The sequence below is a fragment of the Enoplosus armatus genome, chromosome 20 (assembly GCF_043641665.1).
Source record: "Enoplosus armatus isolate fEnoArm2 chromosome 20, fEnoArm2.hap1, whole genome shotgun sequence".
NCBI lineage: Eukaryota > Metazoa > Chordata > Actinopteri > Centrarchiformes > Enoplosidae > Enoplosus > Enoplosus armatus.
The window spans coordinates 5,477,169-5,504,494 of record NC_092199.1 but is presented as its reverse complement, the minus strand read 5'-3'; the positions used below and the strand labels follow the sequence as shown (position 1 = coordinate 5,504,494).

Genomic DNA, 27,326 nt, shown 5'->3' with positions numbered 1-27,326 from the left:
ACTTCTCTTCTATTTGTGCATTTTTTGCTTTTCCACACTGAGACGACATACTCTTCTGGACATAAGCCAAAAAGCTCAGGCAAGATCTCCGACCCTTTACGGGCGTGCACAGATAATTACACGGGAGATGACTCAGCTCAAATATGTTGTTTTAGAATAAATAAACTCTCTCTCCTTCGCTCACTCGCTCAACTCATTCAGTGTGGAAAACATACACAAAGTTGAGTTGTATGTAAACTTGGTGAACCACAGTGGTGAGGTTTGACCATTCAGGCGCTGCCATTCAGATGAGTGCGCACATTCTCTCTCATTCACCACAGAAAAAGGCTCAACTCACTAGTGGCTTCCACTGCAGTTATTGTTGTCATATTTTCACAGATGTGTGTAGAGCAGGCGGGAGGGTCTCTGTTGCTTTTCATTATCATTTTCTGTTCTTAAAGGTTCAATGCACCCAAATTACATAAAGATATATTTTTCTTGTGTGGTATTTAGCCACGCTGATAGTTTTGGTTTCATTTGTTCTGGCTTTAAGGCCTCCGTCTTCCGTCTTTACAATCTCTGCCTCGACTGCAATACAATAGAGGCCAACTGAATTTCATTTACAGCAACTGTAAATATGTTACAAAACAGATTATAAAGTGATAAAAATATGTATTTTTGTTATTTATATGGACCGACTATACCCTGACCAATACTGTATTTTTGAGGCTGATACCAATCTCAATAGTTAAGAGTTAAAGAGAGAAAAAGAGAAAAATGTGATAACGATATATTAGCTAAACATAACATAAAAACACATTTGATAGGGAGCCCTTAAACTGTTTTTTTAACGATTGTGACTAAAATATATTCTGAATGAGTGGAACACACAGATGAAAAACTAAGAGTCTACAGCCAAGCTAGCTGCTGCACACCAGAGCTTTTAGCATACTAACATGCTCACAGTAATAATGCTAACATGTTGATGTTAGGTGTAATGTTAATCATGTTCACCATTCTATTTTAGTATGTTAGCATGCTAATATTTGCTAGCACTAAAAACAACTGAAGCTTATTTATTTGATCAAACACCAAATTATTGGACAAATAACATTTTCACCTGATGGTGACAGTGGATCAAAAGTCAGAGGATCACCAGAGTCGGTATAATTCATCCTCTGGGGACCATAAATGTCTATACGAAGGTTTGTGCCAATCCATCAAATAGAGATATTTCAGTGTGGATCAAAGAAGTATGAACATCCTCATAAGACACTTCAGGCAGGTAGATACACCAGTAGCAACGTCTTTTCTACTGAGTCATGTTTGCACAGGATGAACCATAGTGGAGATTTGGGATATCAGAGATTAAGTTCACTCTCAGGTCACTATGTCACAGTTATAAGTCATGTGACGTGATGTTTGTTTGTGTACACTACCTTTGTCCTGTGTGCATGTTGGTGTACCGTGAGCATACTATATGTATGTGAAAGTGCTGATGGGACTCCCCGAAATCCTCTTTTTCTCAGCGGCAGTGGAAACTCACAGCTGCAGGAGAACAATCCAGCGCTCAGCCTTTGTTGTGGCACAGCTCATTGTCCCTGGAGGTGTGCTGTTGTGTGTGTGTGTGTACTGTATGTGTACCTGTGTATGTACATCTGCGTGTGCTTGCTGCCTGGTATAAATAGCGTGGGATGTGTGCCGGCCGGTGATTCTGTGAAAAACGATGGCTGTACCAGGACCTCCTCTGCTGCTCCTTCTGTCTCTGCTGCTGCCGCTGCTGTTGAGCAAGGCATCTCTGCCTGCAGCTGCATACACACTCACCCCCGGACGACAGCCACAGCACAAGCTCCTCCACCTGGGTGAGGGGAAACACCTCCAAACACTTTAGCTACAAACATGGAGGCTGCTGTTAACACATACTTTGATTTATTGGGACTTCATCTACTTTTTTTTGTGTTGTTTCTCTCATCCTAGACTGGCCTAAGGATTGTGGCATGGCTCACTTCAAGCCCAACATGGCTGAGCGGATTGTGTCCGGGAACGAAGCCAGACCTCACTCCTGGCCCTGGCAGGTCTCTCTGCAGGTAAATCTGTCTTTGTATTGACGTGGTTCAGTATTTTATGGAGTGAGAGGTCTTAAATCAAGGACACCAAATAATTGACTGCATGAAAATGTTATATAAGAAACTCTAGTACACTTATCTGTACAAGAGGCATATTTGCACATTTGCTGGACCAAATTATTATCTCTTCTAGGGCTGCAACTAATGATTCTTTTCATTATCAGTTTATGTATTGACTATGTTTTCGTTTAAGTGTATAAAATTAATATTGTGGAAATGTACAAGGTGATATCTTCAAAATACTTGTTTTGTCTGTAGTTGACCAAATATCTAAGAGATATTCAAATTAAATGGATGTGAAATAGATAAAATCAGCTAATTCTCACATTCTAGAAGTAGGAACCAGCATGTTTATGTGAGAGACATAAGGAAAATTAAAATGTCCATCTCTGAGCTGTAATCTCACATCACTGAGGAGGCTGTCTGGTTGTCTCTCATAGGTTCGTCCCAGGGGAAGTAAACATTACATTCATGTGTGTGGAGGAACTCTTATCCACAAGAACTGGGTCCTTACTGCTGCTCACTGCTTCCAAAAGTAAGAGACCCATCCATTAACATAGAAAAAGCACAAAGTACCACATTTAGGTGTAGAAAAGAAAACACCACAAAGGCCTGCTTTCACTGTTTTCATGGTCTCTCAGGGGAAAAGCTGAGGATGCTGGGAGCTGGAGGATCGTCCTGGGGAAGCACCAGCTGAAGCGCTCAGAGAAGGCAGAGAGGGTTTTCCCCGTCAAGAGAATCTACCGGCACGAGAACTTCCGTTACCCGGCTCACAGCGAGCTGGACTACGACATCGCCCTGGTGAAGGCTGCCACAGACATCATCCCTTCAAACTTCATCCGCTACGCCTGCCTGCCGCGCAAGCAGACCAGCCTCAACCCGGGACACTACTGTTGGGTGACAGGCTGGGGAGACACCCGGGGTGAGTGGAGCAAGGAGGGGTATAAAAGAGAAAGCTGTGGAAGAAGTAGTCTGAAGAAGTCCACTGATCAACTATTGGCAAACAAGACTGAGTCTACCGCCATGGTAGCAGCTCTGTGAGACTGTGCGTTGAGCTAAATGCTGACATTATGGAAGCCAAGAAAGGCCATAATAATTTGAATCTTATAAGCAACTAAATTGCTAAATGTCACCTTGACTGAATACTTTATTTTGAAACTTAAATATTTACTTACTAGGTATAAATACCACCCAAATATTTGACTTTGAAAACCACCTGTCTGAATTTATGAGGCTTCAGTTCCCCTCTACTTAAAGTCAGTTTCAGAAACTTGATTTTAAGTATTCACAAAAGTCGGAGTCAAAAACTAAGGTTGCTCCCGGTGAAATTCAGACACTAAAATCCAAGATGAAAAATTCAAATTTGATGTTTACCATATTTCCCAACTTAGTTTAGCATGTAAGCATGCTAACATTTGCTAATTATTACTATACACAAAGTACAGCTGAGGCTGATGGGAATGTCATTAGTTTGCAGGTATTTGGTCATAACCAAAAGGAAAATTTGACCTGATGGTAGCACTAGATGAATAGTCAGGGGAAGTAATTACAATTCGTACTGAGGGGACAAAGTACCAAATTGGCGCTGTACCAAATTTCATGGCAATCCATCCAGTAGTTGTCATTTCACTCAAAATTACAAATGTCAACCTGCTGGTGGCGCTAGAGGAAAAATCAGGGGATCATCAAAGTCGGTAGGATTCATCCTCTGGGGAACATGCACGTCTGTACAAAATGTCACAAAATTGTTGTGGACATTTTTCTGTCTGGACCGAAGAGATGGACCAACATTACCAGAAACCAAGGTTTGATTTAAATTGCTTAAATGTTGCTCTTAAACACGTTTCAGGTGGGAAGGAGAATGTGTCTCTGGCAGAAGCCCTGAATCAAGCCCGTCTGCCCATCATTGACTTCAAGACCTGCCGGCAGAAGAAATTCTGGGGTGATCGTGTCCGAGACTCCATGATCTGTGCCGGGTTCAGGGACAAAGAGGACCCACCTGCTGCATGCCAGGTAGGACTGAGATTTACAGACGACGTTGGAGGTAGAAGTGAGAATGAGTTTAAAATATCTTGTCCAACTTATCTCTCTGCTTCCTTTCCTCCCAGGGCGACTCTGGCGGTCCTCTGCTGTGCCAGCTGGGACAGGACCGCTGGGAGGTGCACGGCGTGGTGAGCTTTGGCCCGATTGGCTGCACCGTGGAGAACAAACCCAGCGTTTTCACCCGCACCGCCGCCTACATCCCCTGGATCGAGGCAACACGCATCAGGGACTTCTTCCTGCACTAAGCGGACCACCTGACTCAGCGCTGACAGCAAACATAAGCTCTGCCCTGTTTCATGTTTGACGTCTTCAGACGACTACAAACTGTTTTTTCTACATCGCCACAGTTAATTCATGTTCCACCGACACGTTTACCATTTATGGAACTTTGAACCACTTCAAGATGTAAATATATGTTCTGAGCGTGCAATATTTGTTTTCTAATACACCACATTTGACAGTCCACACTATGCACCACCCTGGTACACTAGTGTGCACTACTCATGCCCTTTTACATCCAGTCTACATTTGAGCAATAAAATTGGCTAAAAGCAAAATCTTCTTCAACTTTTTAAATTTTTTAATTATAGTTTTTAATACAGCGGGTTTATGGAGACACATGAAGAGCACTTCCAGTTCAGCTTTGCAGTGATTTCTTCTTGCACAGTAAAACAGAAAGCACTGCAGACACGCTTCAATAAATACAAGAGTAGAACTGACCGTAAGGCTTAGCTCTGTTTGTAGATTGTAGCTGAAAATCTCTTTGCTCTTCAACGACAGAAGAGTCTGTCAGTCCAAAATCAGAACATGAATCCACTGCCGTTCATCTGGTGAACCACACACACCAGATGTCACCTTACACATTGGCTCATTTAACCCAAATGTTATGGGTTCATTGATTTGAAAACTAGCATCAAAGAAGACCAAAAAGTCTTGTATATATAACAATGATATAACAAATGACACACCTCTATACAGCATCTTCTCATTACTGATCAGATCAGAGACTGGAATACCTCAGATGATAAAGACAGATGAAGAAGGGGGTGTTACAGGATGGTCTACATCTGTATTTCCAGAGGAATTTAGTCCGCATTTTCACATCTTCTTCAAATGCATCTTTTAATTCCCAGAATGCTCCAGGAAAGGACAGTGGCTATGGAGGAAAGGGGGAGGGGGGGGGTCACACTTCCATGAGAAGCACACTGCATTTGACCAGAGTCTAATTCCTCTTAGCGCTGTGGTTAAAGGCTGTGTCCTGGAGAGATATTTGGCCCTAATGTGGAAGCAGATGTGTGTGGGAGAGCTCAGTACAGCCTGGAGGATGATGATGAGCCGGTGATGTGGTCCCAGTTGTTGTAGAGAGCATAGGCACCAGACAAGGCTAAACCAGCCAGACCTCCTCGGGCTACACCCTTTAGGCCACCTGCAAACACACAGTAGGAACAGAATGAGCAACAAAGCTGTGTATGAACATAAAATAAATATGCATCACAACCATCTGTCAAACAGTAGCTTCAGGAAATAATTCTTGTTATTTTAATTCACCAAAAGTACCAGAGGGTTAGGACCCAACACACTGCCCTTTATATGTCACAACATGCCTACAGAGCATAATAATTAGTACAAAATAATCTTGATATCATTGTGTAATAATACAGTCTTTACATTGAATCAGATGCTTACTAGAGCTCAAATAATTAGACAAGATCTCAATAACACACATGGAAATTGTCTTAGGTTGAAGTCTACTTACTGCCTGATTTAAAGAGCATCCCAGTTAGCGTGCCAGCAGCCACTGTGTTGATGTCATCTTCTGCTCCTCTGGCCTTCTCTATCGCCACGCCAAAAGCACTATATAACAAGGCTGCAATGGCAAAGAAAAATGCATGTAGTTTCATAAGAGGCAGCAAAAACACATCTGTCAAGTCACAGCCATTCAAAAGAAGGAAACTTAAAAGTTAACATACCCAACAGCCACACAAAATCCATAAAAGCACATATTATATGTTTAAGTTTAAATAATACTTTCTTACAAGTTGCAATTTGTTTTTTAACCATGAGATTGCTTAACATGCCTGATACCATTATGAATCTACATTATTTTATGAGTTACACTGTAATTGTCTTACCAACAGAGCCCAGAGAGTTGGCCCACGAAGCACCCTGTCTGGTCACCATGTTGAGAATCCTTGGGAGAGAAAGCAAACATTTAGAGCACAGGTCAAATCCAGATCCAGGTGTAATATTAGGAGTAATACCACTGGTAAACTGAACTCTGTCTCCATACTCACTGTACATTACGAGGTTTGGACCATGCCATGTCACTAGTCTCCTTCAGGCCCATCCTGAGGCCATTTACAGCTCCAAAGGCTGCTCCTATGGTCAAAACAAAGAGGCAGAAAGGCTGAGTAAGGCATTAGGTTATCTCACATTCAGTAAATAAAATGAAAATTGAAACTGAACTTAATGCCAAAAAGTCTGTGGACACCCAAACGTGATTGTTGAACATGTCATTCCAAAACCATGAACTTTTGGACGTCAAGGTCAGGCAAGTCGCATTCTTTCACACCAAACTCAAAGAAAACCAGGTCTTTAAGAACCTGGATTTGTGCACAAGGGCATTGGAGGAAAGGATCCTCCCAAAACTGTTGCCAGAAAATCATTGTATGCTGCAGCATTAAGATTTCCTCTAATTTAAACAAAGGATCTAGCTCCAAACATGAAAAACAGCCACAGACCCAAAGTACAGAAAACTGAGTGAATGGGGTGTCCACATACGTTTGGTCATTCTGTACTTCTTACATATATAATACCTCTGTCAGTCCTATTGAACAGAATAAACAATATTTTAAAGTACAATTTAGGGACGTTGTGTGACCCTCTGATGTTACAGGTGTTTGTTGTGTCTTACCAGTCATGCAGGATCCCCCAATGGTAAAGAAAGCCAGTTCAAACCGCCCTCTTGTTTTATTGGCGCCTGTGGGTAAGATGAACTCATCTGTGTCCTAAAATACAACATCAACAGCTGTTAGAGACATTTACCACACAGACAACAGCTAAAATTCCACTTTAGTTGCAACATTAGCTTACCTGGACCAGGTAACGTGGGTCGACATTGAGGTAAGGGGACAGAGGACTCATTCCAGTCACTGAAATGACATTAAACAGAAATATTAGCCAACGTTTTTACATAATTCAACATAGATGAATCGAGAAAGTTGTATTTACCAGGCCACGAAGCTAGGTGACAGTACAGCTGTTACTGGTGGCTTTTAAGCAAACTAAAGCAGTGTGACAGCAGTTAGCTAGCTTTACGGTAAAATTACATCACACTTACAGGGAACACCAGCGAGCTCTGTGTTGGAGTATTCAGGTGCACCACCTCCAAAGAGACCCCCGAGACCTGCCTTGGCTCCTCCCGATCCCTGTGAGCTGTCCATGGTTGTAAAAGATCCGAGGGGTCACCTGGCGAAAACTGGAGCCAGGGGGAGGGAGAGCTGCTGGAACTGCTAGCCGAGCCGACCTGACTAACGTTAGCAAGCGCTAGCTATATCGCAACACTCAAAATCCAAGACAAATTGATCGACGACGAGCTGCTGGATTCACTGCCTCCAATATATGTGGTCCTGTTAATGTGTGTGTTGAATCCGACGTGAATTTTCCAAGTGATGAACCGTGTTTTCGTTACAGTTTACTGGCCTCCAGCTCTTGTCATGCCCCTGACCTCCACCAGCACGCTCTGCCGTAAAGCGACTGACGACGCTGAGCTGTCGTTACGTCAACAAACCCGACCATGAAAGGTGGAAAAAAATAGACAATACTGTCGTAAACATCAACTTCATCTCATGGTTTCTAGACAATAACTCATTTAAACGTGATAAGTAAGCGACAAAACCGTCTCGATAACGTTAGCCAGCCCCACGACTTTACGACACCTCTACAGATCTGGGATCTGTTTACTTAACCTTAAGGGTAAACGGCGTGACGCACGTTACAGAACTGGCTGCAGGCAAATACTTGAGTACTTAGTTTTTAGTACTTTTTTAGTAGTTACTTTAGTTTTTTACATCAGTAATTTCATCATATTGGTGAAACATTTTACATATAAACAGCGGAGAATGGTCCCCTTCAGAGTACATCATAGTCTTAATGTGTAAAGTAATTAGTAAAACAAGATGCCAAATGGAGGAAAAAGTACAATATTTGTCTCTAAAATGTGCTGGAATTAACATATTAAATGTAAACACTCAAGTAATGTACCTCAAAGTTCCACTTAAATACAGTACTAAATGTACCTAGTTATACCACTGCATACATCGTTGATGGGCTGTGTAATTAAATTTTTACTGTTTTTAGACCTTGTAGATTCTTCTGCTATTTACTTTCATTTTTTTGCCTTATCTAAATGAATGTCCATGGTATTTTATTTTCCCTTTCTGTTAAATACCCTACCTTAATTTAAAAAATCTTTATTGAACAATTAATTTATAGACATAGACCGAGGATGTGTATATGCCATGGTTAAGTAGAGGAACATAAACGTAGTATATGAATATCAAAGTCAAAGACCTTGGATAAATACATGAAATAAAAATATAACGTGGTCTTCAGTTTACATTCAAAGTTCTTACAGATTAAAGTCTTACAGATATTATTACTTACAGTATTTCTGGGAATGACAACAAGAAACAATATGTTCAGCGTTCATTGAAACTGAATTTTAAACTGGATGGATATACATGTACATCATGTATTAATTTCTATTGTCTAGTGCAGCAACTTATCATTATATTCATTATCAATTCATTATCTATAAAATGCTAAATATTGTGAAAAATGCCCATCACAGTTTCTCAGAACCCAAGGGGACATCTTGAAATTGCTTTCCCCCCCCCCCCAAACAACAGTCCAAAATTGAAAGATATTCAATTCACAAACACAACTGAGTAAGGGGCACCCCTGTGGCTTAGGGGTTAAGATAATAAACTGAAAATTCACCAGTTTGGATCCGACTGAGGACCTTTGTTACATCTCTCTCACTTGTTTTCTGTTATCTCTCTTCTACCTGCAATAAATAAAACCTAAAATACTTTAAAACAAAGAAACACAGAAACTTATACAAGCAGATTTTCTGTTGATGACTAATGATTTCATCTCGACTGTTGTCACATATGTTCTTTGCTGCTCACCTGTTGCAGTTTATTGTAAATCTTGTCAGAACAAACGGTGGAGTTCCTCACATGCAACACGGGGAGGCAGCAGAGAGCTGACAGTAAAAACAGACCAGAGGGGTCAAACCTGTTGGGTCTGGTACTCTCCAGTCCTCATTCAAATTAGGCCTAATTTAATTGACTGATTTAGTTAAATTTGCTCTCAGTCAAGACAGATACAAGTCTGCATGATGCTGTTTGTATTACAGTAGAGAGGTTAAATAACTTCAATATGACACCTGTCAGACCTCTAAGTGCATGATTTCCCACCTTTCAACCTTTCTGGGTACTTTACCCATGATGCAACAGAGAGACCACACACACGCACACGTACGTGCACATTTATGCGGCGCAGCCACGGCCATCTGCTGCCGGTCAAAGGGACAGAGGCACTGAAGGAATTTAGTGTGTTGAATTTCACGAATAACAGAGCATCTTATTTGGATTCTGCCATTGTATGTGTGTATTCAGAAGGGGCCAAGTGGAGCGATGAAGTTTGCCATTGTCGCCCAGTGTGGGTGTTTTCAGACTCTCTGGCATGATCTGTGAGTTAGTGTTCTCTGTGTTACTGCCCAGTGTGCCCACTGTCTTTCCCACAATGCCCCATTCAGCCCTGGGCCTCTCTCTCCCTCTCTCTCTCTCTCTCTCTCTCTCTCTCAGACTGAGCTGCCACCCATTTTGTGCCTCTGGCTAATCATCATCATCATCATCATCATCATTGGGCTACAAACCAAATTTTCAGTTGTGGGATAAAATAGCTGTGATGTCATCTTGGTTATCTGTTTTTTTGGGCCCACTCTTGTTTTCATCTTCTCCTTCATTTCCTCTCTCTCTCTCTCTCTCTCTCTCTCTCTCTCTGTCTTTCTCTCTCTCTCTCTCTTTCTTTCTGTCTCTCTGAGCTCCCAAACACAAAAGACAGAGAGGCCACGACAGGACCCCAGTGTATGCTGGTTGTCAAGGAGACAAGGAGACAGTGTTGGGTCTTTAAACTGCCTCAGAGGGGTGTGTGGAGTTAGGGGGAGTTGGCCTTATTTACATGGGAAGAGGACAAGGGAGAGAGGGGTTTGAAATACAACTTTTGAGCCGTTCCCCTGCAGCTTATAGGACTCCACTGTTATTCAGCTAAAATCACTCCGCTGCTCGGTCATCAAATATTTACCAAGCAGAGGAAATCTGGAGCTGTTCATTATGTGGAGAATGTCGTGCATACATAGTAATGTAAATCAACCTGTCTTTTCCCCTCTCTCTTTTCTCCCCCCCCACACACACACCCATCCATCCACACACTCACACTCACACACACACACACACACACACAACCATGCTTTGATTGTAAGCGCTGGGAGCTGTGGGCCCCAGTGTTTTGGCAATGGTGAAAGGCTGACTGCAGAATACATTACCAGATGCTTGAAGAGTGTTTCATACCAGACGAGAAGAACAAGAAAAAAAAAATAAAAAACAAACAGCACGAAACTTGACTGAAAACAGAGACAAAGTACACACCCATGCACCACCACCCATCTACACACACACACACACACACACACACACACACACACACACATAGTCTCTCTTTTATTTTCTCTCTCTTGCTTTCTCCACTCAGTGCTTCTTCCTGTCCAGAGGATTGTCTGCAGCGGTCACATCATGTCCTGTCTCTCTCTCTCTCTCTCTCTCTCTCTCTCTCTCTCTCTCTGTGATCAGGGGGTTGCGGCTGCAGTGCAGGCTCAACTCCAAGCCTGAAGTTCAATATCACCCCCCAACTCCACAATGAAAGCAGGAAGGGCAGGGAGAGGACGAATGAGCCACCCTCTGCTGCATTCACCACGGAAAACCCCATGTGATTTTCCTCTTTTTCTTTTTTATGTGTCAAACCTTTAAAAGGGACGTTTCACTTTTAATTCAAGTGTCAAACGCTCAAATTACCCACAGATTTTGTTTCCAAATATTCACTTTTAAAGAGAGAGAGAGAGAAAGTAAAGAGCCTAATTAAAACAAATGCAGCTACCATGACACGTGTAGATGATTGGTTTTTCGGAGACTTCAGGGATCGTGTGTAATATTTATTCTGCAGATGTTTGAGGGCGAGCTTGCACAATCAATTTCCCTTTAATTCCCCAGCCATCTAGTCCTCCAAACCTGAACACCCCCCCCCCCCCTTTTTTTCCCCTGTTATACATGTGCATGCCTTTCAGAAACCATGGTGAGCTGGGTGTGTTTTGTCCTCTCTTATTACACACATCGATGTGTGTAATGTCCACTTAAAGAGAAGAAGAGAAACAACACAGAAAAGGAGAAGTGGGAAAAAAACATGTTGTAGCCTTTTCCCTGCATTTTGTCTTAAGTATCTGCTGGGTTTCATTTTCTCCCCCCGTCCCCTCGGTATCTAAGAGTGTTTGGTGATTAGTATGCAGAAAGGAAGCTGATTTGCATAATTAAGTGCTACAGAGAAAAAGCAACAAAGTTTGTTAGTTTTACAACTAAGAGTTTAATGGTGTACAAAGAGTTATTCCTGCTCAGAATACTTTAAAAGTTAAAAGTTCACTGTTCAAACACATATTTTTGTTTTTTCACTTTTTTAGACACACATGTAATTGTTGTTGTTTTTTTTTTAAAGGAATCCAAAGCAGAGACAGATACCATTAAAGTGGTTAATAATCACAGAAGTGGTAACAGTTAGTAACCTACACTTGGCACTGAAGAGTAGATTAATGTTGTACTACACTGTTAATTGTCACACTCATAGTATACAAAAGGCACAGAAGGCAAGCAATGCTGATCTCAAGTTAATACAGAGAACATCAGAGGCTCCAGTATATCAGGACATTGAGATTACTAATGACACATGAAGGGTAGTTACGTTCATCAAATTATTCTCCATAATAAGGCATAATGTTCTTATCTGAAAAGGTCATTTAATGTTATTTTCACGTACAAAATAGAATATAAAAATACATTATAAACTTGTTACAGATGTTACGACTCCATATTTGTCTTTTTTATGTCAAGGCATCGGTTGGTTTGTGTGTGTGTATGTATGTGTGTGTGTAAAACCGTACCACGCCCTCTGAGAAAGCGGATACACATGCAAAAATATATATATGGACGACTTTATCTCCAACAAAACAATCAAGCAAACAAACAAACAAACAAAAAGATAAAATATAACACTGTTCTCTTGAGGTATCCGAACCTCACATAAACATCTCAGACGTTGTAGCTGCTGCTTCAATGCTGCATTGCACTTCCAATTCAAATGAGACACCGTTTTTTCTCTTTTTTTTGGCACTAAAATCTGAATTGAGAAGAGTTATGGATGTAAAACCATAAAATGCAGACCTGCGACACATTTCCCGCACTCCTAATTAATCTGCATAAACCCAAAATGACATCATTTCATGCCGGGCACAAACCCACGATGTAGTGGTTAAAGATTTAGGTGTAACATTGTTCCGTCGCTCTCAATAAATAAAGGCACTGCTGTTTGAGCTCATACAATACTGTAGTGTGGAAAAGGCAAAGGCATCGTTGTGTAAATCCTCTAGAATTAGACAAAAGAAGTGCAATCTTCCCTCTGTGTGTGTGTCTGTACTGTACATGCTTGGCATTTATGCTGTATATGTTGACTCAGTGTTGAGATGCTTTACCTAAGAAGAGAAACTCAGAGATACTTTGGCATTTTGGATTCTGGTTTGTTATTTTTCCTCACTGAGCACCTGTTGCTTTATGAAAAAAGCTTCTGCGCTGGCATTTTGCTTCACTGATTTTTAAAAAAGTATTCCTCCTTCAAATGTCTTAAGGAGAAATGGATATCACTCTACCTCTGAGGAAGTGAAGCACAAAATTATAATAAGGGACATTTTAAACAAGCCATTGGAAACACACATTGGTGTTACATTTCAAGGGAAAGCGTGTTAATTTGTGAATATTTTAACACCAATTATAATGCGTTATAATGATATGAAGAAGCCTTTAAAGAGTGTGTGGAAACATTTCCCAAATTAAGATATTAAGAAGTGCCCGATGAGGAAAAAATGCTTCAAAATATCAATATATCTCTAAGTTTAGTGTTTATGGAGGGTTTCTGTGCTGGATAAGTACCGTTACCCTCATTATCAGTATAGTTACCATGTTATTAATAGAGTCATTATTATTGCATCACATGGACTGAGGGGAGGGCAGCTCAGAGAGACAGTTTGGCACAGCCAGGGATTGGTTTAGGAGCCCTTCACCAGTTTGGGGCCCGTCCCCAGTAAAGTCTACTGGTTTTGCATGGCAACAGCTGTTACAAATTGGGATTTTGACTGTCAAATGATTATAAAACATTCTCAGACTGGCTTTTGACTTTTGGAAGGAAGGCACGTTTGGTAAAGTTTAGGTTAGGACTTGATGGGCGGGGTCCTGAGGTTTATTCCCATGAGCGCTGTCGTCTGGTTGGTTGGTTAGACAGAAGCAGCCGGGTTGTTCCCAAAGTGCTGGTCTGGTTGGCTGAGCTGGGGGAGTGGCGGGGCCGTGGGCCAATGAGCACGCCAGCGGGCAGAGATGGGTGGGTCATCAGTGGGCGGAAAGGTCAGAAGGTCAAGGGGTCATGGGTTAGTTGCCGTGGCAGCTAGAGTTAGACAGACAGAGACGGACAGACGTGGAAAGGAAACAAAAAGGGCACATAAAAGGGGACATAAAAAGAAAAAAAGATAGAAGAGAGATTAGTGTCAGCTAGTGGCGTCAGGATGACAACAAGGCAGATCTACTGCAGTCACACAGCATGAGGGGCAGCACATGAGAGCTGCATAACACCTTCATGAGCCCTGCATAACCATTCAGAAGGACTTACATCAACCACCGGGTGGTGACATAAGGAATGGCTGGTTAGCGATGCTCATATGCGCTCATGAAGGTGTTTGCAGGGTTACGTTTTTAGGAGATGCCCCTCCTGTCGTGTGAACGCTGCTATAGTGATACTACTCATGCTAGCTGGGCTACGTCTAGCACAGACAGACAGTGAAACCATGGACAGAGAGGGAGACAGCATGGTTTCATGTGGGTGAGAGAGTGACCTTTATCTCCAGAGAAAAGTGTCTGGGCCTCAGAAATACTTCCACTTACTGACAAGTAGAGCTATTGTTTAGCAGCAGGCATAAGATCTTGATGATTAACAGTTGTGATTATTATCTGATTATTGATTATGGTTTGATCTATTTGCTGTGAAGTATTAGAAGAAGAGGCACCATAAGAGATAGTGATGAGAGGTTAAGAGATGGTGATTTTAGAGGGACTTAAGAAACAATTTAACAATAGACAGACTAACTACAAGAATTTAGAGGCTTTGGTTTTCTTTAGAGATTTTTTTCAATAGTCATCTTTATTGCCTTTTAGTGTTTTTTGTCCATCGTGTACAACAAGAGCACCACCGCTCACATACACACATATATTGTAGCTAGCTAGTCCATTTCTATTGCATAAAACAGTCACGAGGCCTGTGAATCGAGAAGGTCACCTCATCTTAAATAGACAGAGCAAAACACTGCCTTCATTGCCACCTTCGCGGTGACTAAAACAGTAGTAGCTACACACCTTGAATAAAGTTTGAAGTTTACATGGAGACACTTCATCTATAAAAAGCATATTGTAAAAACAAAAATAAAAATTTACAAACTAAAAAAAGCTAAAAAAAATAATAATACTACAAGTATTTCCAAGCGATCTTGTTCCATAAGCTTCATATAAGCACTTAAATCCTTAAAATCCCTATATACAAATTTATTTTGCAGCTAAATACATGGTAACAGCACCACTCTGGCTAGGAAATATATGAAAGATGTAAACAGCCCCAATGATAAAGTCCAGTGGGCGACTGATAAGACCACAAACAACAGTATTTCATACAAAAGAGCTTGTAACACAGACCTCAGTAGTTATCACACGCTGTGTTTTAGTAGTAAAGACCAAAGATCATATTGAATTGAATGATCTCCAGAAAAAGACAATCACTGTTACTTTAAATGTCATATAGTCATTGGGCACAACACAGGATTTAATTAATAATAAAAAAAAACATTTGTGGAAATCTACTGGAATGAAGTTGGGTATAAATAAAATTTCCCACAGTTATTCGTAGGGTCAAAAGTAGTAGTGAAGAGATAAAAAAACAAAAAAGTTTCTGAGAGACGACTCCAAATCCAGAGTCACAAGGATCCGAGTCACATGAATGGAGCGATCCATTCTAATTGAGAGGGTCCTGGCCTGCAAGCCGTCCAGTTTATCTAACAGGCGAGCAAAGATAACCGCTGCAGCTGTCACCCCTAACATGGTTCCTCCCAAATCTGCTCACTTATTTCACTTTCACTGCAACAAATACTGTTTCACATTTTTCACCGAAGCTGCTTCAGCGTGACCTTTTCGCCTGATACAGTTATTTATTTTTTAGGCATGCCGTATTACAGACACATGTAAACTGAAATTGGTCCATTGGTCTGCATGCATGCACGCACACTAACACACACACACACACACACACACATACACACACACACACACACACACATGTAAAGTGGCTGGTGAGCTAACTAACCTCTGTCTGGGGTCACTACCCTTTGGTAAGGATGGATTCTCTTGTCGTGGCGTCGTACCTTAGTGGTCATGGCACCTGCTAACAGCCATTTGACATCGCCAAAACAGAACACAGAAGGTTACTCATCAGAAAGACATCAAACAGTCCACCCATGGCACCAACATCAGTGAAACCAGAAATGTACAAAACGTTCAAGGCTGAGGGTGAAAACAAGTAAAAAAAACGCTTCTAAGAGACAGAATTGTTGTTGTTTTGTGGTCTTCTGTTCTCTAAAGAAAGTATTAATCCAAACCACTAATCTCTCACTAAGCTGCACTAGTAGATTCAACATCAGCTGTAAGCAAAGTCACTCTATAGCTCTGTGATTAAAATAAGCTTTAACATATATTAAATCACAAACAGTGGCGCTAAAATATCTATGGGTTCACTAAAAATGTGTTAAAGTTACAAGCGGAAGCTGATCTATTAAAAAAAGTTAAATAGCTGTCACACCACAACACTAGTCTGCTAATAAGAGGAAATGAACAGGAATGGACACTTGACTACAGAATGACTGTCGAGGAATCTGTCATCCTAAAGTTTGAACAAACTTTGAGTGTTCGCTCTGTTTGACAAGTATGTAGGGGAAGGGGGGGGGTCTCTGCAAGCCAGTCCGTGTGTGTGCTAGGAAGGGTTGCTATCGCTTAGCCTTTGGTTGGGAAAGCCATACCTGCAAAAACACAGGGAGAAGGGACTGTTAGCCCAGCAATGAGCTTCTGCATGCATCAATATTTGTCGTGGATGTATTACAAGAGCTGGATAAAGCTGCCAATTTACCCCAGTGGAAAACTGTGGTACTGCAAAAAAGAATCCCCTGTGGCCTCGTGTTCTGCCACCTAACTAAGGTTTTTAGTCACATTTGTGCCGTTAGGTCGCGTAAAGCTTCGTTCTCCATGTCATGTCATGCTTTGCAAGTAGATACACACCTCGTAACAGGAGGTCAAGCTCTCTCTGTCATGTCTTATGGTGCTTTGTGTGAATGTTGTAAATTAATTTTGTGGGTGCTTTTATGTGACTTCTTGGCCAGGTCTCTCTTATAAGAGAGCTAATGTATAACAGTTAAATAAACAAATAAAGAGGGAAAGAGACAGTGCAGAACTTAACTGGTGCAAAAAGCATTTCCCCCATAAACTTCCATTATACAGCATGTCTATAAAACAGTTGAGAGTTAGCCATGAATGCCAAACAAGGCCAATTATGACTCTTTGTATAATGAATTTTTAGACTTTGAACATTCAATATTTGTAAATCTTTCTGAGAGTCTAGAAATGCTATTTTCTGCGCATGATGTCATCTCAATGTAAAGTCTATGGAACAAGCGGGCGGGGCCAAGGACATAGACACTGATCAAAACGTTTTTTTGGCGTATGCGATAGGTGCGCAGCTGTTATCCAGTTCTCATAATACATCCATTGACTATGTATGAAAGTTATGAACGTTTGATTTCTAAATACCTAAAACTCCAGTTGAGTCAATCGGGTATTCCAATATGGAGGGCGTGAGTGTGTAGGGATACTCGTAGGGCGTGTAGATGATTCCAGATTCGGGCCCTTGCTGCACCAGCGCCGGGTGTGGATTGCCTCCCGGCATGAGGGCTGAGCTCTGGATCTGACGAATCAGAGGCATGAGGGTCGGCGTGTTGACGGGTGCAGGGTTGCGCAGGCTGGGAGGCAGGACGGGCGTCGGGCCTGTGATGATCCGAGGCGCCTGAGGGGTCCCTAGAGGGAAGGCAGCGGTGGCTGTGCGGCACACAAACATACAATAATGCAAGTATGCGCACACCCACACACATACAATAGACAGGGAAGAAGAGGAGAGGACAAACAGACTATTTAACAGGAGAAACAGAAGCATTGTTCATATATACAGTGGACTCCTGTACCCAGACCCCTCCTTTGTCACCCACCAACCCTCCTCCACATGTTAACTGTGATGTCATTCTTACGCGTCTTGACATTGGCGTCTCTGTACGTCCCGTTGAGAATGGCCAGCTCCATCAACTGCATTTTCTTCAGGTTGTCCTCCCCCTCAGCCTACACCAACACAAGCAGAGCAACACAATGAGCTTACTTAGCGAGCGACTGTCATTCAGCCATTTGAACGGTGAATGAATGAACTTCTGTGAGAGTCTGGCCAACAAGTCAGCAAATGTTACAGTATGCTGAAACTAAGTAAGATTCAATTTAAATGTTTTCTAAACGTCTGGATTTCTTTTTGGTTTGTTATAATTCTAACAATGTCTGACAGGGAGTTGACCAGACACACAACCACTGCGCCACACAGGACATATTCAGTGTCTAACACGCTAGCTTCTTAGCTCCAGTTACAGCTGGGTGAAAAGCTTGACTGATTTACAGCCGCAAAGCAAGGTCGGCTGGGTTAAACTAACACATATCATTAACTTTAGCTTCCACACACATTCACAAACATAGATTAACAGGTGTTCAGTGACTGATTGCCTATAGACACGTCTTACATCCTATTACTTTTAGGGGTTGGTCGATACTGTGCTGTGATTGGAGCGGGAAGTGGCGGCTGATTGCTGCAATAGAAATCCCCTGCTGATCTTTTCAGTCTGTTTCTATTGTTGCAAATAATGCAGAGGCAAAAAAGGAAGGAGCCTTGTGATTTCAAAATATGTGCTTTTGTGATTGTGTGTCAAAGAGGGGATCATTTAGAGAGTGTGTGTCCCTGTGTCTGTATGTCCATGTCTGTGAAATGCTCCAATGTGTTTCTCATGTTTGTGCACATTTATGCATGTATGCATGTATGTGTGTCTGCAGCAGAGGAAGAAGGTGGGCTGGAGAATGTGAGAAATGTTGAGGAGTGCAATCAAAATGTCCTCTTGTGTGGACAACAACAAAAAAAAAAAACCCAAGAGAGAAAAAGGAATACTGTAGCCAGTAGTTGGGAATGAAGTGAGTTGTGAACGAGTGAAAGGAGTGATGGAGTGGGGAGAACAAGTGAACAGACTCTCCATTCATTCCCTCAGCCTTTCAAACAACCCGGGGTTACCATGGAAACCCCTTTATGCGTGTTCCCTAATTACCCTAACCCCTTACACATACTCTCTGATACACACAGAGACATACACACACACACACAAAAACACAAAAAAGACACAAACACACACTTTTTGGACTGACAATCCCCTTCCCCCTTCCATGCATACCAACACAGTGAACTCTCATCCAGTCACACACAGCCTTTTCCATCAGTCCAGTCCATAATATTTGACGCTGAGGGGTTCGGACTGATACTCACAGCGGGCACGAGAAGTTTCTTGACCTCGTTGATGGCCCGCTGGAGTTTGATCTTGGCCCGGTTGTGTGTGTCCTCCACTGTGATCAGGACATGGAGGTCCTCGCTGAGGTGCTCCCAGTTGGGCTTCCCTCGGTTCATCTCCTCCTGAAACAGAAAAAAAACATTTTAAAAGCTCCGTCTGAAGGCGCCACAGAAGCTCGGTCCATTGCTGCAGAGAGGGAACAGGATTTCACTTTTCTTCTATTTTGGCTCAGTTTTTGGATTGGCCTCAAACGGCTCACAAACACACAAGGCTCAAGGTCGTGTAATGCAGCTTTGGAAGCGTTATCAGACTCATGTTGCTCTTCAGTGGTTACACAAGTTTGGTGTTGCAATTTAATGAAGGCACACAGATTGTTTCTGTATCATTCCCCCAAATCACAGTACTCTTTGCCACTGCTTTTTATCTTAACTTTTCCCTGTCACTTTATTAAAACGAGTGCTGAAATGATTAGTCAATTAATTGGTATTCAGATGTTGATTCATTGACAATAACAGTATTTATAAATAATCTTTTAGTCATTATCATGTAAAAATGCCAAACATTGACACTGTTGCTGGTTGTGTTTGTTGGTCTCCTTCCCTGTTGTTCATATAACAAAACAGGTGCACATGATTACTCTTCAAATTGTCTGTTTTGGAACTTTATGTACCAAATAGTTATAAAAAATACCAAACACAAGCTGGATGGGCTTCTTTTCTCTGTTTCAGATCATTGTATTACAATTCAAGTTTACCAGACACATTAAGAAACACTAACTCCAGGGGCTGTCAGAATGGCAATGTCTGTAATGTCTGACTGAAATATCTCAGCAAATTCTGAATTGATTGTCATGACATTTGGTTCAGACACCCCTCAGAATGAATTGTCATAACTCTGGTGATCCTGAGCCTTTTCCTCTATCATCAGGTCGTAATTTCACTTTGTCCACTACTTTCATTCATGATAAAATAAAACCTGCAAAACTTTTTGTTTAGTGCTAATCAGTAATGCTAACTCGCTAAAATAAGATTGTGACCATGGTAAACATTACCTGCTAAACGTCAGCCTGTTAGCACTGTCGTTGCCGCTGTGCTCAAAGGAAAAGTTCGACATTTTGGCAAATAAGCTTATTGGCTTTCTTCTTGAGAGTTAAATGAAAAGACTGATACCATTCTCATATCTATCCGTGAAACATGAAACTACAGCCAGGAGATTGTTAGCTTAGATTAGCATAATGACTGGAAGCAGCTAGCCTGGATCTGTCCAATGGGTTAAGTGCGCATGTATACTTGGGGATTATGTCCGACCATTTCTGTAACTTTCCAAAACCGACGATCCGACATTCACACCCACTTCAAGACGGTTTTGGCCAGTTGTGTGGAGGTGAGAAAGTAGCTGGATCTGAACTTCTCACTCATTGCATTTTCATTTGTTACACAACTATTTCTGTCACTTGTGAATGATCGAGTACAACAGTATGAAGTCCTCCAGGAGAGACTGTCAGAACATGTACGCCCCCCCCCCCCACGACGACCAGTTTTTCACTTCCACTTTGAGCGTGGAACAATTATAAACACATTTAATTAACAGCACAAGTTTAAAGACCTTTATGTGCTGGAACTATTTCTTGGCTGGGTGCACTTCCTAGCCAGGCTAGCTGTTTCCCCCAGCTTCCAGTCTTGATGCTAAGCTAAGCTAACCATTTCCTGGTTGTCGCTTCATGTTTTATGGGACATATATGAGAGTGGTGTTAAGCAGCTACACATATTTCCCAGAGTGTTGAACCATTCCTTTAAGTACAGCTTTACAGAGCTGCTAACGTGGCTGTCTGTAGAGTCTTTACATTCTACAACTATCAGTTAATCAAAAAATTTTGAATAGGTGAATCAATAATGAAAATAACTGTTAGATGTAGCCCCACTTAAAACGTAACTTCTGAAGTCTTCTGTCTCAGTATTGTGTGCTGGGACATTGTATCCTCTGTGGATGTTTTGTCAAGTGAGATGTATCATTTTGAAAAACACCAAAAGTCAACATCTTTTTCTCCTCTCCCCCTGCTGCCTCCCACTGTGTCTCTGTTTTCCTTCCTCTCTGTCTCTGTGTGTGTCTCTCTCTCCCTCTCTCTCTCTGAGGGGCGTGCGGGGTAGGGAATGTTCTGGAGAGAGAGGGTGGGTTGGAATGCTGGACTTGCTCCACCTGCCGTTTGGAAAGCTTGAGCCGACTCCGTCCAACAGCAAACACCAGGGGAGAGGAAGGGAGAACAGATGGACTGAACACCAGGACAGGAGGGGAAAACTGAGCACCAAAAACTCATTGTGAGAGAAGGGTGGATAGATACTGTAGATAGACAGATAGATAGATATATAGATATATAGATGGATAGATAGATAGATAGACAGATAGATAGATATATAGATATATAGATAGATGGATAGACAGACAGACAGACAGACAGACAGACAGACGTGTTTGCAGCCAACTCTCTCTCTCAAAGTCAAATCATTTCTCAGTTAGTGAGAAAGATTAGTATTGAAGTTAATTACTTGTTTCTTGTAACATTCGGTCTGTTTTAACTGTTTCTTGAATCTGTTAGATTCTTATTTCAACCCTGTGAAATGCTTTATAAAAACAACATTTTTGGTGTCTAAAGGACTACAGGCTAAAACAGGTTTTTGCATGTTTCAGCACTTTTCTACAAGTCACATAGAGATATTACTGCTGAACATTTCCCTGTGTTAAGTGTTGTGTTAATGTGGTTTTATGGAGGTTATGTGCGGGACTATTTCTTGGCTGGGTGCAGTGACTTCCTGGAGTCTCTGGTTACGACAAGACTTTGAGCATTTTGTTGCCTGTGGACAGAGCCGGGCTAGCTGTCTCCCCATCTCCAGTCTTTATGCTAAGCTAAGCTAACAGTCTCCTGGCTCTAGCTTCATATTTAGCATACAGACAAGAGAGTGGTATCAAAGTTCTTATCTAACTCTTGGCAAGAAAGCGAATAAGCGTATTTCACAATGAAAGCATGTATCATGTGTGTTTTGTGTGTGTACCTTCTTCTTGTCTCTCATGGAGCCCTTTCCTCGCACCATAATCTTGCAGCCGGTCTCTGCCTCCAGTTGTTTGGCCGTCAGTCCACGTGGGCCGAGGATCCTCCCTACAAAGTTAAACTACACAAAAGAGCAAAACACACTGATAATAAAAACAAGACCCAGACATCACAGACTCAAACTCTTGAGTTTTGCACTTTTACAATGTGTGTGTATCTGCATGTGCTGTGTGTGAGTGTGATTGTGCATCTGTGATGTGTTTGTGTTACTAAGAGAGACAAAAATAGCTCATTATATGGGTGCTGGCTGGTGCTGGTGGCATGACAGGACAGCGTCGTTCTCTTAACCTTATCTGTCACCAAGACTGAGTGATTAACTAGACAGCTGCCCCTGTGTGTGTGTGTGTGTGTGTGTGTGTGTGTGTGTGTGTGTGTATGTGTGTGTGTATGTGTTGTTTCTTTGCCACTATCCCTCTGTCTCTCTCATAACATTTGTCCAGCGTCTTCCTCAAGTCTCCCTGAGTTTGATCTAAAGTCTACTTCAGTAACAGTTGCAACATATTCGCTCCGGCCTCTACGATAACCCTCGACTCTCACCAACACACACACACACAAATCCAGATAGAGGAACTGCTCTCTAAATTTAAACTTGATCTCAGCCATTTTCCAGTGCACTCCTGTGTGTGTGTGTGTGTGTGTGTGTGTGTGTGTCTGTGTGTCCTGTTAGTCTTCTGTCATGTGAGTGAGGACAGCCTGTCATTGTATTTGGTGATTGGCGAGCTGATGCATGGAGAAAATCATGTGAGCCATTCAATCTGGATCAACACAACTCATATTGAAGTGCTTAAGTGTACTTGGCGTGAGCAGGGATGTACTGGATGGCAAAGTCTCTTCACTGCAGTGCACTTGTCTTTATATTTGGGGGAAAATACTTAATCCACCTTTTTAAGCTCTTATAAATATTTATGGGTAATCTTATGACTAATAATTGTGTCGCAGTGAGGGATTTTACACCTATTTATTGCCTTTTTGAGTAAACAAAACTGACATTAATCTGAATCTTAAAATATCATGGCAAATTATGAATTTCTTTCCCACTGGAAACACTGCCCAGGGTTCATTATTGATCTATTTTAAGTCTAGATTACATCACTGGGTGTGAGTAGAGATGATCTCAGAATGAAATCAGCTTTTAGATAAAATGCAAAGCGAAGTGTCCCCCGTGATTAAAAAAGCCTTACTGACTTTCTGGCAGCCTTTCTGTAACTAAGAGGAGATAAAGTGACAACAGCGAAAAGTAAACAGAAACTCTTCCAAAAAGGTCAAAGGTCATGGATTTGACCACTCACGTCGGGGTACTCTTTGACCGGCACGTAGAGCTTCTCCTGCAGCTGAGCCACGGGGCCGATAGCTTCGGGAAGCTCTTCCATGTCCCGTCCGTTGAACATGCCCCCGTTCACTGTGTCGTTGTACATGTCCTTGCGTACCCGGCCGATTTCTGGGAGACAGAGACAGAAAGTTGAGTAAATCTAACTGAGGACGTCCAGGAGGGACGACAAGTGTCATGTTTCTTCAGACCGTCCGTTTCATAGGATGATGACTCACTGTCACCAGAATTACAGGAGAGTCTGAGTGTGACAGCAGACAGTTAGACAATCAGACAGACAGGCAGGGAGGCAGGGAGACAGTCACAAGCATTCTTCACCACAATGTAGAATCTAACCACTCAATGCTTTGTAATCAGGTCTCTGCTATTACTGACAATTTCTCTCTTTCTTCTTCTTCCTCCAACAGTGTTATTATTTACAGAGTGAAACACACTCCGTAAATAATGCAAGGAAAAAACATACATGTTAGTGGAGGTCGCAGTGACCTACTCTGCCCACCAGTGTTTGTAATGTTCTGCTCAGTAAGAACAGTTATTCAACAACCACATAGACAAAACATCAAAATTCTTAGAAGGCAAGAGGGCTGCAGCTAATTTTCAATTCTCATTCATCTGCAGACCATTTTCTCAATTAATCAAGAAATCTTTTATCTATAAAATGCCAAAAAGTAGAGAAAGATTCCCATCACAAATGTATTTTTTGTCCGACCAAGAGTCCAAAACCCAAAGATATCCAGTTAACAATGACAGAAAACAGAGAAAATCAGCAAATTCTTATAACGGTCAAATTTATAGCTTAGGTTTGGTGCAGAAGCACCATCATAAATGAGACTGTTTGTCTGCCTGTCTGCTTGTTTAGTGTTGTCTCAATGACCGATGCTAGCCTGTGATGCCTTTGTAATGACACGCTAGCACAATAATAACTGACTACTGCACTACACAAACACATACACACTGAGCCCTGGCTTGAACTCACACACACACATGGCAGAATAACTGCCTTGAGGCGCAAATATCATCTGACCTAAGCGGGCTGACAGGCATGTCTCCCTACTCTGAGAGTGATAAGTCTGACCGTAATAACTACAGTAGGACGCTATAATTACAGCCACAGCCACAGTGACAATGATGATCCTCTAATAACCCATTCTGACCTGTTACAGACCAAAAGTGACTATTAGGAAACACACACATACACAAACAAATCTGCACAGACAAGCAGGGCTTTTGTCACACTTCGGTTAAAACAGGGAGCAACTTGCTGGAGGAGAACGAGAAGTGAAAGAAGAACAAGAGAGTCGAGGGAGAGAAAGATAAAGGAGGGAGCTGTGGCAGGCCTTATCTTAACACTTCAACCTGCCATTGGTTTATATATAGACTTGACTCGACCGCAGTGTTTCCAAATATGCCACACACATGCACCCTGACAATATATGTGACTGGCAGGCTTTCTTGTTACCCTGCACAAACTTTTTGGTACTGTGCCCCTGTCCACATAACTCAGGCAGAAGATACAGCCAGTCTGAAATGAGCATGGCACAATGCCTTTCATTCTAACCATGGGTGTCACATTATCATGTGTGAGGGATGAATGCGCCCGGCTGTCGGTCTTCAACATGAACACAACCAGAGATGTTAGGTTGACCTATTTGTCAGGCTCTAGAGGTCGTCTGGTATGAGAGCAACCTTGCTGCGTCATGAGACTTGTCACAGAGCACAAAGTCAGGACCTTGGTGATCCTGATGTGCAACAACAGTAGCAACAGCAGGCCTTGGCGGCTTGTAGCAACATTCAAAAAAGGGGGACACGAGCAACATTAAAAAATTAAAAGTGTTGCAATGCTGTGATTTCAAAACTGCTTGCAAAAATGTTAGATATCAACAAGTGCATTGATCAGCTGCACAGACAGCACGTCTCGGGGCCTGTAAGCCGCCTCAAATCACATATTTTACACTGTGACATGCTCTCGCTGCTGCTCAGGGATGGGCTGCAGCATTCACATAAGCCTGCGCATTAGGTCACTGGGAAAGACTAACAACTGTCTGTTTGTTCCCATCACCAACTGCCCTGTGTGTGTGTGTGTGTGTGTGTGTGTGTGTGTGTGTGTGTGTGTGTGTGTGAGACAGAGAGAGAGAGAGAGAGAGAGAGAGAGAGAGAGTCTCATCTGCTGCTCTCAACAAATTAAAAAGGACACATCCTATTCACAAGTCTACTTTTATAGTAATGTTTAATTCAGGTTGTATGCAGCCACAGCTCTATGAATGAATTCAGTGTTAAGTCACCTAAATACAACGTGAACGTTTAATAATTCATCAGTAGCACCTTTCAGTGCGGGGTGGGATGACATTACTGTCACGTTTCCTGGGAGTCACGGAGGAATTCCTGCGGTTAATGACTGTTCAAGTCAATAACGGTCACTTTTATTAACGCTGACCGTCAAACTCAACGTGTCCAGCCAAGAAAAGATGGACTCATTTCCTCTGTAGTGTGACAAGTGAAAAACCCCAAAAGAGAAGCCGAGTTACCTTCATCCAGCAGCCGCTCCAGATGCGTGAAGATGCCGCTGAAGTTGGGCAGGGAGCTCATCACCTTCCTGTCGTTCATCAGCTGCATTAGATAGTCCGGGTTGGACTTGGGTCTCTCCTTCACCTCTGTCTCTCCGACCATGGCTTATGCTTCGACAATAAAGTGACCTAGCTACTCGAAAAACTTATGGGGAAATGTTCAAAAAGACACGCCCCGACGAGCGATGCGAGGACCCCAGGGGATTCCACCGGCCGCGACCCGCTGACCGCCTCTCTGCTGGCTGATCACACTCAAACCTCGGCTCCGGTTAAACCGACTGTCCTTCGGTTAACGTTTCGTGTGTGTGTGCCCTCTCTTCTTCCCCCCTCTGTCCGACTCTCTCCCGAGTTTGGAAAAGTTCCTTTTTGAGGGGTGTTTGTCTCAGTTTGACACTTCAGGCGACACTTTAACGCACTCCACGCACTTCTTTAAACCCTTCTAAAAATCTGCCATCAGCTAGTGTCCTTCGCACCGGCTCCTCCGCTTGTGTCCGCCCGGTGTGTCGGTATTCTGCAGCGGGGATCGAGTCCCTATCATATGATTACAGTATAGCTGCACGAGTGGGTTGTCAGGAGCGCGCGGCGCGTCTCCGCCATCAGAGGGGAGGAGGCTCGTGCTCGTGCCCTCAGCAGCCCCTCATAGCCCCCTCCTGTCTCTCACGCGCGCACAAACACACACAAGAACGCACGCACACACGCTACACCCACAGTATAACAATATAACAGCTCTACATAGGTATGCACACCTGTTCCGCAACAGTTACTGTCCATCACTTGTCCTGTGATGTGTGTGTGTGTGTGTGTGTGTGTGTGTGTGTGTCTGACACAATCCGCAGTTTAATTGATTAATTGACAACAATTTTGATCACTGATTCATCGTTTAAGTCAATTATCAAGCACAAAATGCCAAATATTTTCTGGTTTTACCTTCTCACAAGTGCGGATTTGCTGCTCTTCTCTGTTTTAAATCATATCTTTTTTTTTTGTTTTGGACTGTTGGTAGGAAAAAACAAGTAACTGAAAGACTCCAGTTGCCCCCAAGAACTGTACTTAAGTTCAGTTTTGAGGTACAGTGATG

General features: G+C 42.3%; 3 protein-coding genes across 6 annotated transcripts; 1 reads left to right on the top strand and 2 right to left on the bottom strand.

Moving 5' to 3' along the window:
• Window positions 1-1,705: 1,705 nt before the first annotated feature.
• Window positions 1,706-4,393, top strand: LOC139303669 (elastase-1). The gene is made up of 6 exons (XM_070927508.1): window positions 1,706-1,841; window positions 1,957-2,066; window positions 2,546-2,640; window positions 2,747-3,027; window positions 3,955-4,118; window positions 4,214-4,393. Exons 1-6 carry the CDS (start codon window positions 1,706-1,708, stop codon window positions 4,391-4,393), a joined length of 966 nt encoding a protein of 321 aa, XP_070783609.1.
• A 360-nt stretch (window positions 4,394-4,753) lies between these two features.
• timm23a (translocase of inner mitochondrial membrane 23 homolog a (yeast)) lies at window positions 4,754-7,868 on the bottom strand. Its single transcript, XM_070927031.1, has 7 exons — window positions 7,489-7,868; window positions 7,242-7,300; window positions 7,063-7,156; window positions 6,443-6,527; window positions 6,281-6,339; window positions 5,905-6,015; window positions 4,754-5,574 (listed from the first exon to the last, which is right to left on the bottom strand). Exons 1-7 carry the CDS (start codon window positions 7,589-7,591, stop codon window positions 5,456-5,458), a joined length of 630 nt encoding a protein of 209 aa, XP_070783132.1. The 5' UTR covers window positions 7,592-7,868; the 3' UTR covers window positions 4,754-5,455.
• A 6,079-nt stretch (window positions 7,869-13,947) lies between these two features.
• On the bottom strand, window positions 13,948-26,351 carry qki2 (QKI, KH domain containing, RNA binding 2). Of its 4 annotated transcripts, XM_070927281.1 has the most exons (9): window positions 26,210-26,351; window positions 23,647-23,795; window positions 22,302-22,418; window positions 19,233-19,376; window positions 17,914-18,001; window positions 17,423-17,707; window positions 16,639-16,662; window positions 15,930-16,007; window positions 13,948-13,970 (listed from the first exon to the last, which is right to left on the bottom strand). In XM_070927281.1, the coding sequence occupies exons 1-9, from the start codon at window positions 26,349-26,351 to the stop codon at window positions 13,948-13,950; spliced, it is 1,050 nt and encodes a 349-aa protein (XP_070783382.1). The 4 variants fall into 4 exon arrangements, with proteins under 4 accessions (XP_070783382.1, XP_070783383.1, XP_070783384.1 ...); XM_070927282.1 differs by lacking the exons at window positions 13,948-13,970; window positions 16,639-16,662 and having other exon boundaries at window positions 15,925-16,007; XM_070927283.1 differs by lacking the exons at window positions 13,948-13,970; window positions 16,639-16,662 and having other exon boundaries at window positions 15,925-16,004.
• Between the last annotated feature and the right edge of the window lie 975 nt (window positions 26,352-27,326).